This window comes from Ambystoma mexicanum, chromosome 9 (assembly GCF_040938575.1).
Source record: "Ambystoma mexicanum isolate Mex_15411 chromosome 9, UKY_AmexF1_1, whole genome shotgun sequence".
In the NCBI taxonomy this organism is placed as follows: domain Eukaryota; kingdom Metazoa; phylum Chordata; class Amphibia; order Caudata; family Ambystomatidae; genus Ambystoma; species Ambystoma mexicanum.
This window is the reverse complement of record NC_090931.1, coordinates 522,072,556-522,089,031: the sequence shown is the minus strand read 5'-3', so window position 1 is coordinate 522,089,031 and position 16,476 is coordinate 522,072,556. Positions and strand designations below refer to the sequence as shown.

General features: G+C 43.5%; 1 protein-coding gene across 2 annotated transcripts in view; it reads left to right on the top strand.

Annotated features, from left to right (window-relative positions):
• The window catches only part of USP32 (ubiquitin specific peptidase 32), a 3,569,419-nt gene that overhangs the window by 42,106 nt on the left and 3,510,837 nt on the right, over window positions 1-16,476 (top strand). For both annotated transcript variants that reach the window (XM_069615070.1, XM_069615069.1), the window contains exon 3: window positions 13,136-13,241. In XM_069615070.1, coding sequence (XP_069471171.1) covers window positions 13,136-13,241 — 106 coding nt within the window. The remainder of the gene's footprint in view (window positions 1-13,135; window positions 13,242-16,476) is intronic.

Below are 16,476 nucleotides of genomic sequence, written 5' to 3'. Positions count from 1 at the left end.
CCCAGGCCCTTGGATGTGCTATGAGCTAGGGTTATCCTCTTTAGCGGCCATGTATAACTGGCGATTATGCAGTCTCTTTCGAAATGCTTACTTTCTGCTCTGAATGAGTCTACGTTGGCAATTGTATCAAGTTATTGTCTTCTTTACATGAATTTCCGAAACAGTGGTCCAAGAAGATCATGATGGTAATGGATAATGCTGACATTACAATTGACACTCTTGTGTTCAATCCCGACCGAGCAAAGAAAAAACTTTACATGATGGACTGGATTGACACAAGAGCTGCCTGTTTAAAATGCAGAGATTTTAACCCTCTCTTGTTTGGCCCAAAAAAAGTGTAGAGAGACTGAACCTTATCTTTTTAAAGCTCCCTCACCTTCAATAAGAAATGCCATATTACGTTATTGGTTCAATTTATGGCCGACTCGTGATGTACAAGCTCGTAGAAAGCTGATTAACAATGAGAACAATTGGTGTTGCTTTTGTAATAACCATACCATCAAGGAAACACTGGAACATATAATTATAGATTGTCCAGAATGGCACACTTTGCACAAATGAAGCCACAAAACAGATGGGTTGCAATAATAGCCACTAATATCATGAGCATTAGAACAGCCACAGTTAACTTCTTAAATGCTTTAAAATTGGAGTAGAAGTTGGAAATTTGATTTTGTAAACATTGATTTTTAAAAGAATATAATATGTATAATTATTATGTAAGATTTCACACAGAGAGAAATGGTGAGAGAAATTGTATTGCATCCTATGTGAAAACGTGTTGACTGTATTTCAAGAGAATATTACTATAGGCATATTTTGGGTATATTTTATTTTTTCTCCTTTGACATTATCTTGTGTGTCGTTGTTTTAAGATTGTCTTTTTCTTTAGATGGATTTTGAGATTTGTTTTTTATATTATATTGTCTTAAATGTGTTCTTTTTGTTTAATATGTTTGCTAACTTTCTATTCTGTAATGAATTGAAAAAGTTAATTAATTTCCGCTAAATTCAATTAAAAAAAAAAAAGAAGTTTCAGCAGCACAGCAACAGTGATTTAAAGCCATATTTGGAGTTGCAGGTAGCAGAGCACTGCTTTTTCCTTCTTTACTCCATTTTCAATTGTTGTGGGGCCCAGTGACACATTTCAGGAGTGAGAACTCTGTTCCACACTGACAACATTCGTGGCAGATTGGGCAGCTATCTTTTTGTGCTTTGCAAAGCGCGATTTTCAGGGGTTTTGGCGTGCACAACGGTTTTGCGGCCATTTTGCTGTTTCTGATCCGATCATAACAAAGTGATGCAGTATAGCAGAGCAAAAGTGGGGTCAATACATCCCACACCCGTAATTAAAAGTAAAACATAGCGACACAGACTTTTAGAACACAATAACCAGATTTATTCGACTAGTTAAGAACAACGTGCCTAAGTTACCGACTGCTATAAACTAAATAATGATTATTACTGCGTTCTAGGAGGGATTAAACCCCATGACACCTTTAAAACCAGACAAAGAGGACAATTTGAGAAAAGGAACGATAAGAGGAGATTTTCGCCAAACTTTTTATAAAGATAATATAATTCGAATATGAAATGTCATTAAACAGAACCGCATCAAAACAGCCATTTGAGTCCCGGCACTGACCAGGTGATATACAACTGTATATGTACATTAACTAGACAATGTAATGTTATTATTTTTGGTACAAAGAACAAAATGTATATACTAACCAGATGGTGAAAGCATCAATTTTGCACTGTGATTTGGAAATATAAACAGAAAGGAAATCGGTACTAATACAACAAAATCATGCCATAAATATTCAAGGAAATAAATCAGTAATTGGAATTCCTTAAGCAGAAAGCTGAATATTGCAGTTTTCTAATATGCACATTTATATATATTTTTTTTCTTTTCTTTGTTTTCTCTTCTGTTCCTTTTTTTTACCCTTCACCATCCTCTCTGATCCCCCTCCCTCGTCTCTGTGGGTGTATACATTAAATTATGTAATATTTGCTTTGACTGCCTAAACCTCACATGTCCAAAATCATGGTGTGTTATATGCTTTCAATTCACAATAGTGCACGAAAAACGTTATTTAAATTGTTGGGTTTTTTAAATATGATTTATAATGGCCTTTTGTTTGAAAAGATTAAGTCAATGCCCTGATTTGAAAAAGGCACAAGAGATGCCTAAACACTTGTCTCAAAAAGGGCAAAACCTTCATGTGATAACAAACATACAATTAAAACCTTAAACATGTTTTACAATCAACCAAGCTTTTGAGCATTTTTGTATACCAAGTGGTGCACTAGTTTGTGTGAAAGCTACAATTTGAGACAAACCAGATGGAGCTTATCCAAAACCCCCATTCCAAAAGACATTTGGGAAATGTGTGGTTTGTGGGTCTGGTGACCATGTGAAAGGAGATCCCAGATGTAAGAGTAAACCTTCAGGGATCCCGCCTGTCAGCTTGGCATTCACACATGATAAGGCTATTCCAATGACGGGGGCTAGCTTTCACCATCAAGCTGAAGAGCCCATTGGTGTTCAGGCTAGAGTTTCTTTAGTATCTCTGGGACTGTGGGAACAACAGAACATTGAGGTCTATAATTCTATTCCTGAGCACAATATAAATAAAATATATCATATAATACTAAAGAGTATTATAAAGACAGTGTACTTGTGAATGGCCCGGATACCCCTGCCATTAGAGACACTGGGGCCAGTATAACACTGGTAGATAAAAGTTTCTTTCAACCTGAGGAAGTTGCCAAGGCTCCCAGAAGGCATACGAAGTTAGCAGGAGGCACAGTCCAAATGTGTCCAGTATTGCCAGCTATCATTAAGTGCAATGAGATGACTGTAAAAATTCCTGTAAGTGTTCAATCAGACGTACTAGGAAGAGTACTGTTATGATTTGAAGGCATTAGATGTACTCTCCAGCACACCCAAACCCCCCTCCAAGAAGAGAAGAGAGTTGACAAGGAAAGCCAGCGAAGCAACCTTAAAGGATCTTCCAACAGGGACCAAGGGGAAACCTAGAGTCTCTAAATGGGGAAAAAAGGGCCCCAAGCCCAAAACTTCCACAATGAAAAAGGTTCCTCTTGAACACCTAGCGGTCACCCCTGTAAACCCCACCACCAGCTGAGGCTGAGTTGGTGCCAAAGGGTTCCCCCATAGAACCCTCTTCTGATGAGCCGGAGGAGGAGGAGATTCAACCCTGTCTAGGAGATCTGGATCCAAGAGACCCTCCTGAGCTGCAGACTTTGCTTTCAGAAGGTGGACCCTCAAGGACAGACTTCAGTAGGGGACAAAGAGAGGATCCCTCTCTAGACGGTCTGCATCCAGGCCTCTAGGTAAGGTGCGTACCAGGCCTTTTTACACATGAAAATCTTGTAAATACGAAAGCTTTATTATTTTCCTGTGTACATTTACACACAAGTCTAGAGCAGAGGGCAGTGTAAAGGTCCGGTTACTTGACAGAAACCAGAATGCTTCTTTTGATTTTTATCTAAATGGATGTAATTCAAGCCATGGATAAAGGCCTCTGAAACAGAATGTATTTGAAGCATTTAAAAAAAAAACTGTACACCATGATAAAAGGAATGGCTTCTGTCCATTCAATCTCTGCCGTGGTGTGTGTGGAGCAAACAGAAGCACTGTGCATATTTATTTTCCGAGCAGTTTAGGATTGTATAATTAATAAGATGGAAAACTAAGATACAATTGAAAATTAATATTTTGTAGTGAAAGCAAACCAGTATTGCACAATTGTATTTTTTAGAGTTCCGGTACTGTGTGCATAATCGTGCAGAGGCAGATCATTTTTACACTTATTTAATTTACACTCTAATTATAAAAACAGTGTGTACAATGATGACCATGCACGGTCTAGCTTACATCCTTTCAACCTTGCAGTCAATGGGGTACATTATTATAAATGGCCAGTGGCAGCAGAGTCATTGCTCAAGGGTCAGTGATTGTCATTACACCAATCAGAGGTGTTCTAGCCTCTCAAATCTTCAACACTACAATTAACAGTGCAAGCTCTGTTTAAAAAAACAAACAAGTGAAAGCAATTTGTAAGTGTCCCAGTGATAATTCAGATGAGTATTTAACTTTATGTAGCGCTTCATATATGGTTAGTCCAACATCTAGGTAATGTGATTATTATACCTCAGTCGATACTCAGTTAACCGACCCCTCAAGGATTTTAGCCAATAAGATAACTTAGCCGGCTGAGCACTCGTTGCTGCAATCTGTGTGTGATCTGTAGGTTGCATGTTCGAATCCCGGCAAGGCCAACTCAGCCTTTCATCCTTTTCGAGGTCGATAAAGGAGCACCGACTTGGTTTGGTGATAATTGTTATAAATATATTTTATGTACAGTGCTATATAAATAACCACTTGACCATGAGATTAGGTATAGAATTTAGCAAGGAGTCCTTGTCTCTCTGCACTGTTGTATCATAAAATTGGCATACCATCAGGTAGTAATAGCTCCAGGAAATTAAGACAAAAAATCAAAAGACAATTTAGTTATCGAACCGCAAAACACACAATCCAATTCATGCTTGCTTTACTGTGTAATTGGCTAGGTTTTTGTGTTTTTCAACATTTAAATATATACAGGAGAGATCAAATGGCCAGACCTTAGAGAAATAATGAAAGGTGTATTCTGTCACAATGCAGAAAGCTGCCGCCTAGTAATGATTTCCATACAGTTTTTGCACACATCTGCATTTTACTCTCTTGCAAAGGAGAAAATAAATGCTTACTCTATTAAAATCACATTTACTCTTAAAGTTTAAAAATGGCGAGTAAAATACTCCCACCTCAAAATCTTATCTGGAGCACTGTCTGCATCAGCAGGCAGCTTCCCAGAGTGAAGGGCAAGACCCTGGGAAGCAAAGGCTATACTGGCTGGATGGACTTCTATACAGTGAGCCTATGGAGTCTATTCCAGGAGATCCCAGGAGACTGGTGGTACCCCAAGAGTTGAGACTGAAATTCCTCCATATAGTATATGGCGTCCTCCTGGCTGGTCACTTAAGCTCTAAGAGGACCAAGGAGTGGATCTCATTGTACTTTTACTGGTCCAAGATGGGTGCAGAGATTGGACAACACCGTAGGAGTTGTCACACTTGCCAGTTATTTGGCAAGAGTGGAGCCAAGAATGTGGCACCTTTTAGTGCCTCTCCCAGTAGTGCGAGTTCCTTTTGAGAGGGTGGGGGATTGACATTGTTGGTCCCCTAGACCCTACACTATCTTTAGGCCACCAATGTATATTGGTTGTGGTGGGCCATGCCACCAGGTACCCTGAAGCTATTCCAATGAGGACTGTTACTGCTCAGGCAGCAGCTAAGGCCCTACCTGGTATTTTTACCAGATTAGGATTTCCTGAGGAGGTTGTATCCGACGGTATCCGGTCATTTTTTCGAATGCATTTATTTGAAATGCAATTATGTTGAAAAAATGTTGCTGAAAAAAATATTTAGTATGTATTATTTTTTTATTTAATATGATTTTTTGGGGTTTTGAAAATAAAAAAAGTGTTTTAAAAAAACAAGGGGTTTGAGGGGGAACCCCCCCCCCATTTAAAAAAACAAAACAAAAAAAATTAGAAATATATTTTTTTTCAGCTACATTTTTTCAACATAATGGCATTCAAAAGAAGTCACTATAAACTGTATCCGACAGAGGGACAAATTCGATGCCCCACTACACGAAGGCCATGTGGAAAACCTGTGGGGTCACTTACAAGTGCTTTCTTTGCAATCCCTGTGTGTGCGTTTGCCTTTGGCTGGAGCCCTTGGGTATCCCTGCCTAGGCTCCAGTGTCTCCAGAGAAGACAGCAGGCCTTAACTCCACCTCATCTGGCGCCAGTGCAGGAACACACTCACCCCGTTTGTGAGGATCGTTTCTTTGACAGATTCTTGACCCTCATGCGGTCCCCACAGATGGGGAACATCCTCAAGGGCATAATCCAGGAGATGCTGCCTCCTGCACTGCCTCCTCAGCCGGTGCCTGCGCAGCCTTTACCTCCTCCATCTCCGTAGCCCATGCCTCTGGTAATTTCGATAGCATCTCTTCCAGTGCTAGCCCCTTGGCCTTCCTCAGCAGCAGAACGAACACTGGTGGACCCAGAGGCCTCTTCTAACACAGGTGACCAACAAGACACTGATGAGGAGGAGTAGGCCACGCATTCCTCCGCGAGAGGTCCTTCCATGACAGGATTACCAGGTTAACCGATTAGCTGGGCACTCCCCAACCATAAAGGGAGCTGCTGGAGTCGTCGGTTCTTGCCGAAGTGCTCACCATCAAAGCAGAATAAAGCTCAAGAATAGCTTTGCATAAGGATGTGGAGGCCCTGGCGAAAGGGATGGCTCAAGCCCCATTCCGCTCGACCAACAAACAAAGGGTTGTATGCAAAGTACATGCAGGTGAAGGGAGACAATCTACTCTTGTCAGTGCACCCCCCCGCCACTGTCTTCAGTCATCGCAGCAGCATCTATGAATGCCAATCCCCAGACCTCCACCACGAGCACCGTAACTTTAGGTCAAGGAAGAGAAAATGCTTGAGGTATACCGGAATAAGGTCAACTCAAACGCAGGGTTTCACCTCAGGCAAGCCAACGCCATCCTGACAGCTGCTAAGCAGCGGCTGTGGAGAGAGATAGCGGACTTCCTGCCGGATATCCCGGCTGATCAACAAGCCTCTTTCAAGGCGGGACTTGCAGAAGCAAAACTTGTGGCACAGGACGTCATGGAGTCCAAAGTGGCGCACATAGATACTGCGAGCAGGGCTCTCTGTGTGGCAACGGACATGAGAAGGACGGCATGGCTCAAGGTAGCCGATTGAATCCCGATGTCCAGTACAGGATCCTAGACCTACCCTTAGAGGGCGGTGACTTGTTCCACTCCTCCACTGACGAGGAACTCTATAAGAATAAGGGCAGCTTACAGACTGCTAAGTCCCTGGCCATTCTCATCAAGCCAGTACCTAAAACCTTCTCGCAGGGCCACTCTCGATCCAACAGAAGCCGATCGTTCACCAGGTTCAGGGGCTTCCAGGACCGCCGGTCAGCCAGAACTGGCGACTACTCCAGAAGTCTTTGCACAAGGGCTTTTTTCAGTCCCCCTCTCAATCATCTGCCTCAGACCCAAAAAAGCGATGACCGCTCTTCTCCTGTCCACAGCGCCCCAGTTGGGGGCAGTCTGGCCCTGCACAGTCAAGATTTGCGCTACTTTTCACGGACTCATGGGTGATTTAGGTGGTCTCCTCGGACTTCCGACTTGCCCTCTCATCCCCCCTTACTGTCTTCTCCCCCCGCCCCCCCCCCCCACATATGGTGACTCCTTCGCTCTCGTTGGATTTTCGTTCCCTGCTGGAGAGCGAGGCGGTGGAGGAAATTCCTCTCCCTCAGCAGTGGCATGGCCTTTACTCACGCATCTTTGACATTTAAAAGAAGAACCAGGCGGACCTGTGGGTGGCCCTAGATCTTTGGTTCCTCAATCTGTACCTACCGCTGCAGAAGTTCAAAATGGGTGATACCAGCGCTGATAGTGGACACACTGTGGGGGAAGGGGGGGGACTGGATTTTCTCCTGGATTCGAAAGACTCATATTTACTTGTCCCAATAGTGCAGCACCATCGATCCTTCCTCGGGTTTTGGGTCCTCGGATTGCATTTTCAAAACAAGGTGCAGCCGTTCGGGTTGAACTCAGCACAGAGGGTATTCACAAGATCGATGAACGCAGTGGCGGCCCTGCTCCGGTCAGAAGGCCTACATGTGTATCCTTACCTTGACGACTGTTTGATTGAAGGGGAGTTCCCAGAGCCGGTCAGGTACTCCACGTCAAGACTCATGACCACACTCTATGAGCTGGGGTTCTCCATCAACTTCAAGAAGTCTCCGCTCTACCCCACACAAACTCTGGTGTTTCTGGTGCTGCTGTGGGACACTCAGAAGCAGAAGGTATTCCCCACGGGCGAGAAAGTGGCCGTGATCAAGGCTTCCATTGTTCGCTCCCACAGCAGAACAGTGACTATGGCCAGTACCAGCACCTGCTAGGAGTTCTGGCGGCATGCCTCCTGTCTATCCTTACACCAGTCTGCAAATGAGGAGACTGCAGCTGCATATTTCGGCATCCTGGGATCAGGAGTCTGGTCATCAGGGAGCCCTGGCCACTATTCCCGCACCCCTACATCAGGATCCCATGTGGTGGGGGCAGGAGGCAAACCTCATGCTGGGCAGACCATTCGGACCGCCTCTGACAGATCATGCTACTCACCCCAGGGGTGGAGTGCTAACCTGGGGGCTCATTCAGTACATGGTCTCTGGTCCAGGACCGACCAGCAAAACCACATCAGTTGGCTGGAATTGACGGCCAATTGGCTTGCACTCAAGGCATTCCTGCCCTTAATCAGGAGCTGTACGGACAACTCTACCTGCATGCATTACATAAACAAGCAGCCGGGTACCAGATTTCCCCCCCCCCCCCCCCTATGCAGACTGGACCTCAACATCTGGGGGGCTATCAAGCAGGACATCTGGATCTCAGTGGTACATCTGCTGGGAGAATCGAACCTCGAGGCTGACACTCAGTCGGATAGGCTCCGACAATTCTGAGTGGCAGCTGAACACAAGAGTCCTTCAAGAAATTTTCAGCAGGTGGGGTCCACCGATCAGACCTGTTTACGATGGAGAGCAACCACACTTGTCAGTAGTTTGCCTCTTGGGAAGCTGCAGTGTTGGGGGGGAGGGAGTGGGGGGGAGGGGTGGGAGGCGGGGATGGGGCACGGCATGTGGGATGTGATGTGGGCGTATGCTTTTCCTCCTACCCCGCTCCTCCACAAGATTGTTTGCAAGATCAGACCATCCCGGCGGCTGCGTCTCATCCTCATAGCGCCACAGTGGCTGGCCGGGGCCTGGTTCTCAGACCTGCAGCAACTTTCAGTCCAACCAGAAGTCCCTCTCCTGCTCGAGGAGGGCCTGCTCCTGGTGCAGCGGGGCGGGGCAGTGATTCACCCGGTCCCAGAGAGGCTAGCCGTAGCAGCCTGGTACATGAGCAGGCGACTCTGCAACCTAACCAGCTGCCCCAAGACAACCTAGAAATCGATCAGGGAGCTAGGAGCCTGGCTACTCGAAAGCAGTACAACAGCAAATGGAACAGATTCTGCTTCTGGTCCAAGAAAAATGGAGTGGCCCGCTATCCTGCACACTGGACCAGGTTAGTCTTCTTTGGCGTACCAGATCGGGGGTCCAGGTCGGCACCTGCAGAACATATCTAGCGGCCATTGGCGCAAACAGGAACTTGGACAGGTTGACTTTCTTCTCGTCTAATCCAGTAATGAAAAGGCATATAGTGGGGTTGACCAGGCTTTACCCGCCTGCCAGACGCCTGCACCCAGTCTGGGATCTTAATGTTGTTCTTAGTACTCTTCGTACAAACAATTCAAGCCCATGGCCCCAGTGGACATCAAATTGGTCACGCTCAAAACATCGCTCCTAGTGGGACTTACTTCGGCTCGCAGAGTTAGCGAGATTCAGGCTTTGGTGGCTTCGGAGTCTAGATTCAGGCTCTGGTGGCTTCTGAGTCTTACGCTATCTTTCATCGGGACAAGGTTGTGCTCCGCATGCACCCCTTATTCCTACCAAAAGTGGTCTCCTTGTTCCACATTAACGAGTAGATTGTGCGCACCACTTGCGTTCCAAATCCCAAAGAAGACGCCGAAAAGGCTCCCCATTATTTAGACGTTAGAAGAACTTTAAAATTCTCAAGGCCTTTCACAAGACCGATGCCTTATTTGTCACATTTGGAGGCTCAAGACCTGGACAACAAGTGTCCCAGGTATCAATAGCCAGATGGATGACTGCTGCCATCCAAGAGGCCTACAAGGCCCAGCACAAGGAGTCTTCAAGAAGCATTCACGCACACGCTGCAAGAGCCAAGGCAGCGGCTGTTGCCTTCCAACGTCACGTGGCAAGTAATTAGCAGTGCTGCGACATGCACTCCATCAGCCTTCTGCAAGCACTTGTGTCTAGATACCAGCGCCAGGGCTGACGCAGCATTTGGCCAGGCTGTCCTCCATAATCTGTTTTCATAGATTATCAAGCTCTCCTCCAAGGCCGTTTTCATCAGTTGTAGGCGCCCATACAGGATGGAGGAAAGAGGATGATAGTGGAAAATGAGGGTAGTGAGGTTGAGTAGTTCAATACAGCCGACACGTCAAATGGGACTGAGGTGTGGTGCCGGTGGGTGGGGCTCATGCTCCCAGGGGCGTGCCACGCGCATGTATAAATTTAAAGGGAAAGGGCTATTTTTCTGGTGAAAAAGGTTCTGTTCCCATCCCTAGCGAGGGATGCGCATACAGGATGGAGGAGAGGGCACTATGGACTAGGAGTACGTTAGTCACTCTGGTGAGTAACACTTAATTTCTGCATCGTGACAAACGCAGGTTTCTCTGAACAGAAGAAGTACATGGTGCAGTGGCACAAACACTCCCTCACAAATGGAACATTTGAACCCTAACACAGAGTTTCCCTTGCATATAAAGAAAGGGTACAACAGCAGTATAAGCTTGTTAACGCTTCACTCACAAAGAGCCAGCCAGCTTGAGTAGGAACGTGCAGGCAGAGCCGAAAAGGTGAATCTGGGCAATCCCAATGCAAGCTTTAATCATGTAGAAGAGGTGGAGATCAGTGCAAGGAGTAAAGCATGGGTACAAGAGATCATGCTTTCTTCACATGGAACAGGAAAGTTATGAGTCTCAACAAAGCAAGATTGTCGCAACAGTATAAGTTCCACTTGCATAGAGCAAGAACTGCATGGAAAGCAGCAGTGCAAGCACTCCCACACTCAAGAGTAACATTTAAGGGGCTCACCAGAGCAGTGCAGAGTCAATCGCATATAACTGGAACATCATAGGCCTCAGCAGTCCAAATAACTGCCACAAAGAACAGCATGCCCAGCATGAGCCTCACTGATGGAGCAGTGGGAGGACACCCACAAAGAACAGGAACAGTTAATTGCCTTAGAAGTTTAAGAACTTCAAAGATGGAACTAATGGAACATTGTTGAAATATTCAGGCTAACTCGAATCAGAAAAAACTTTGCATAGTAGGAATTCATTAAACCATAATTGGAAGGAATTTGGCCTGAGAAAACCTTATTATTTCTATACTAATTCCTAGCCACTCTACTGCTGGTTCACTTCCTAAAACATGTTACTGAAGGGGACTTTAATATAATACAGAGCGATAAGTCTCTTCAATATGCCTTTCATTATTTCTCCAAGGTCAGGCCATTTGACTCTTCTGTATATATTTTAATTTCTAAGCCCCAAAAACCTAGCCAATGACACAGTAAAGCAAACCTGAAATGTGTGTGTTTTGAGGTTTGATTGCAGAATTGTTTTCTGATGTTTAATGAAAGTCCTCATTTCCCGGAACTAGTACTACCTAATGGTATGTATATGTCATGATAAAACGGTGCAAAGAGGGAAGTACTCCATGCTAAATTATATTTATATTCTCACGGTCAAATATTGGCTAAACAGAGGTAAGGATTTGTTATTTATATAGTGATTTTGACAAAGCACTGTACATATTTATTTACAATTATCACCCAACCGAAGTTGGTACTTATTTTTTGTCCTCGGAAGGATGAAAGGCTGAGTTGGCCTTGCCGATATTCAAACCTGCGTACTGCTGACGCACAGATTGCAGCAACGAGCGCTGAACCGGCTGAACTAGCTTACTTGCTAACCTGCTTCAGAGGTCGGTAAACTGACTTGTGACTGAGGCATAATATTCACAGTGCCTAGCAGTTGGACGAACCATGGATGAAGCGATACATGAAAAAGGTAACTACCTAGCAGGATTATCACTACATGGACAGGTTTTGGTGAGTTTCTATTTGAATTACAGATTTGACTGTTTTTATTTTTCTTTGAACAGTGATTGCACTTCTTGTAGAGTCAGGTTTTGGATGTTTTAATAGTAATCTTGAAGATTTGAAAGAGGCTGTGACCCCTGTGACTGGTGTAATGACAATCACCCTTGAGCAAGTGCTCTGCTGCCACTGACCATTTATATTAATTTACTTCATTGAGCTCAATTTAAGTTTGAATGGATGTAAGCTAAACCTTGTTTGTTAATCATTTTACGCACTGTTTTTATAATTGGAGTGTAAATTAAATTGTAAGAGTAAAACTGATTTCCCATTTCAAGAGTGTCAAAGGTATTCACAGGCAACCAAAACATGACAAAACTTGAAAATGAATAGGACACGTTAGAAACAAAACGGTTGTTTAGAGCAAAGATGTCTGGTTTCAAACAATTTATTACATTTGTGTAAAAGTCTCCTACACAATAATGTGTATGAAAATACCATATAGATGTATCTTGATGTTAAATGCACACAGCACTCTGAAAAATACTTAACTGAGTACTGGTTTGCTTTCACTGGGGGGTGAGGAGCATAATTTGTTATACAGATAATTCTCAATTGTAATTCAGCCTTCCAGTTTATTAATTATATGATCCTAAAATACTAGGAAAGTAAATATGCACAATGCTTCTGTTTGCTCCATGAGCATCAAGACACAAAACACAGCAGAAGCTTAACAGAAAGAAACCATTCCTTTTATCACTGTGTGTGATTTGTTTCTGAAAGGCTTCAGAGAAAAGAAATTCAGTTGCACAGGCTTTTCTCCATGACTTGCTATTACATCCATGTAGCTAAAAATCAAAAGAAATGTTCTGGTTTGTCAAGTAACCTGACCTTTACACTGCCTTCTGCTCTAAACTGGTGTGTATCATTACCCCGGAAAAAAAGAATAAAGCTGTCCTATTTACCAGATTTGAATGCATGAAGTGGCCTGGTTTGACTCATCTGAAGGCCTGGATAAATGGGCCTGCTTCGCACTGCTCCATTTATGTAGTCCCTGAATATTTCTAATTTGTTCTTCATTTCATTGCAGACCAAGTAACCTAAGACATGTTGGCTGTTTCAATATTTGTGTGTGCATTTTGGCCTCAATGACTGATCAGTCGTCAGTGCGTTATCCAGTTTGTTTTTACTAATTCACAAACCTATCCTTAATCTGAGGTTTATTATTTACAGGTCATCTACTGTTCATTTGGCGGAACGTCAAAGGGATTACATTTTAATAACCTGATTGTTGGCCTTGTGCTCCTCACTAGAGGGAGAGATGAAGAAAAAGCGAAATGTAAGTTAACACTGTCATAAATTATTCTCCTTATGTTAATAATACAGATGCTCACCCCGGTGCATCCATTGTTCATAATTTTGTTCATGGATTAATTTTTGTGCAGTCGAAAGAGGATTGAGACTTTGCCTCACCTACCCTTCCCAATCATTTAGTATATGCAGTTCTACCAGGGATGGCATTTCCTTGGTTTTAGTGACCTCAAATCCACATGCAATTGTGTTAGAAGGGATCTGTTATGAAAGTTTTGCATAATGTGCAGTTAGATATGGAAAGAGGCTAGATCATGATGGCAGATCATGATGGCAGGGCCACCAGGAGTTTTACTATTGAACGCAGTTTCAGGCATGGATGTTTTCTTTTGCCTACAACCCTTCTAAAATACGTCATCATTTATGCAAATGAGTCACTGCAGATTGTCAGGCTGTTGGTCCCAGCATTTTCAGGTAGAGCACACTCTAGCTGCTTTTTCGATGACGACGCTGTGATCTATCTTCCACCTGGAATTACCTAATCAGCTACTGGCAGGTTTTTAGGAATATGTCGAGCATGAAGGCTTAAAGAATAACAGTGAAGACAACACTGAGGCACATATATAACATGATCTTAATTGAATCCTCTCAAGTGTAGCTAGTCCTCTAGTATGATTTGCACTTAGGGAGGCTTATGTATGTGACAGTATGCCCCAGTAGTACATCATGGCCATATATGAAACACTTAAAACCTGTATTAAATACATTGAATCTGAGCCAGTTAATTGAAAAAAGTTAATTGTGTTGGGGCAGTAGCTACTGTCAAGTCGGACTATTTGACTTGGACTCTCCATGATACGATAGAATCTTGTTGGAAATCGGAATTTCTCTAGATTGCTTTGGGGAGAGCAAAGGATCATCTGACGTTGGAGTAATTCTTTGTCTTGTATTAAGCAGCAAAATATTTGTGTGACTCCATGATACTCAGTGTTCTAGTTTTGGGATGTCCTCGGTCTGAATTTGGGTAACTGTAGTTCTTGTGGCTTGCCCAGATGAATGTGTGTTATTCCTCTTTATTTGAATTGTGTGGGCCATCAGAAATGTTTAGTTTCTTCTCTGCAGTTGCAACTAATGGGACAGTGGCTTTTATTTTTGTAAAAGGACATTATTTTAACTACCGATATATAAACCTTTTTGAAATGTTAAAAATACTAGTAATGGGGAAGCTTTAGTCCTACATTTCCACCTCCCTTTGCCCTCCCTCAATCCAGGTCAGTGTAGTAAAGTGCTGAAATGTAAATGAGTCCTGAAAAAGAATGTAACACTTTCATTTGGGCACCTACTACAGGATCATCATATATTGAATGCTACATATGAGTCATACACCGCCTTAATACTTGTACTTGACAGGAGTCTTGGGATGATAGCTCAGGGGCAACGCGCTCGCCTTGGAAGCAAGATGACACAGTGCAATGCAGGCTCGATCCCCGGGTCCGCGCTTAGAAACCTCCTGTGTGTTGAGCGCGTTATTCAGGCCAACCTTTCAGCGCTACCCTGTTGAAACTGGCGGTGTTGCTAATGTAGCAGTGGGCATGTCTCTGGCTTGTTGGGGTGCAGGTCTCGGGTCGTTATTTAGTGCTGCTAAAACTTCTGGGAGTTGATCAGTATGAAATTCGGTGCGTTTGGAACAGTATAGGTAAACTCATGAGGTCAACAACCAGTGCCCATTGTTTCTTTCCTCTAATAAACTTGGCGATTCACCAAGGGTTTTCCGCCATGTTTATTACATGTTGTGCCTTGCTCTGCACATCAGCAAAATGGTTAAATACTACTCCCCTCTTTTTTTCATAATTTGGGCCTCAATAAAATGTGTGACATCTAGCCTTCTGTAAATCCAATTTAGTTGCTTCTCATGTGGAACTACTATTCTGCAAAGTGTGAATTTCTCTTACCAAGTTAAGTACTAGAGTCTTGGAAAATACTCCAAGGATGGCTCCTAGTATAGGGTAGGGGAGCAGAAGAGAATCCCCCATCCCTCCCAAGCAGATTTGAGTAGGATTCTCAGTGTGTATGTCCATGGCTGTTTTGATGGCTGTATGATTGAAATCTGCCAACACAGCTCTGTTCTACAAAGATCCCCCGAGTATGCTGATTTGTTGTTGTCATTGTTAATGGCAAGTCCAGAATGAATTTCCTTCATTGGTCAGACTGTACTCTGTTGGGTATATCTTTCATGTTTCACTTTAATCCTTGTGCCTCTACAACCTCGTTGCAATCCTTCCTCATCTGTCCTGGGTAAGGAAGATAGCTGAAAAGCCATAGAAAGTGGTCGCTGGCTCAGCTGCACCTTTAAATATAACCTTGTGTCAAAGCTGTAGCTATCGCACTGTATTGTTCACCTTTGTCTACACAGCGTTGTGCAAACCTTATGAAAACCCAAGTATTTTGTGGCTTTTCAAAGTCAAGATTGTTGTATACTGTGAACATAGGAACTGTCTCAGTCAGTCAATGAAGCCTATGGGGCGTTTCAGCTGAGGAGAAAGTCATATAAAGGAAAAGACCAGATTTATAAATTGTATTTATTGGTGTTTTTTAGGCACCAGCTGCAAGCCCATCACTTTGTGATGCCTCCAAAGCAATTGGTAGCACATACAGACATTTGATCTTTCACAGGTTTTGGAAGCTATTCTGATACGATAAATGCAAAGGGAGAAGGAGGCAAGGAAGAAGTGCATACATTATGGTATCATATGTGCAGGGCAGTTGAAAGTTGTGTTTCCCACCTGGTTTCTTTTTACCGAAACTCACTACAAGGGTTTTGGGGGCAGTCAATCGAAGGTGCCTAGGTGGACAGTATTTTTTCATCTGCTGGTTAAGGTAACCAAGACCAGAGTTCTAAAAGTCTTTGATGCAATGCATGTTTAATTCAAAGCGAGCTGGAACAGGAAGCCAGCTTAAGCTGACCAGTGCAGGAGTGATGTAGTCACAATATTTAAGGCACAGAACCAGTCTGCTGGAGTTGTTGTGTATAAACGTGAGCTGCTGTGTTAAGCAGATAGTGCAGCCCTAGTAGAAACCTTTGCAATAGTTTAAACCTGAGTTTCATGGTAGACATCACTTGCACTCTGAGACCTATTCATATCAGGGTAAATGCACTTGAGAAAACATTGAAATTGAGACTGTTGAAAGAAAGTAAGGAGCTCATCAAATGACACTCTGAAGTTTTTTCCTGCGTTTGACTTAGTGATGGGCCCTTGAGGATG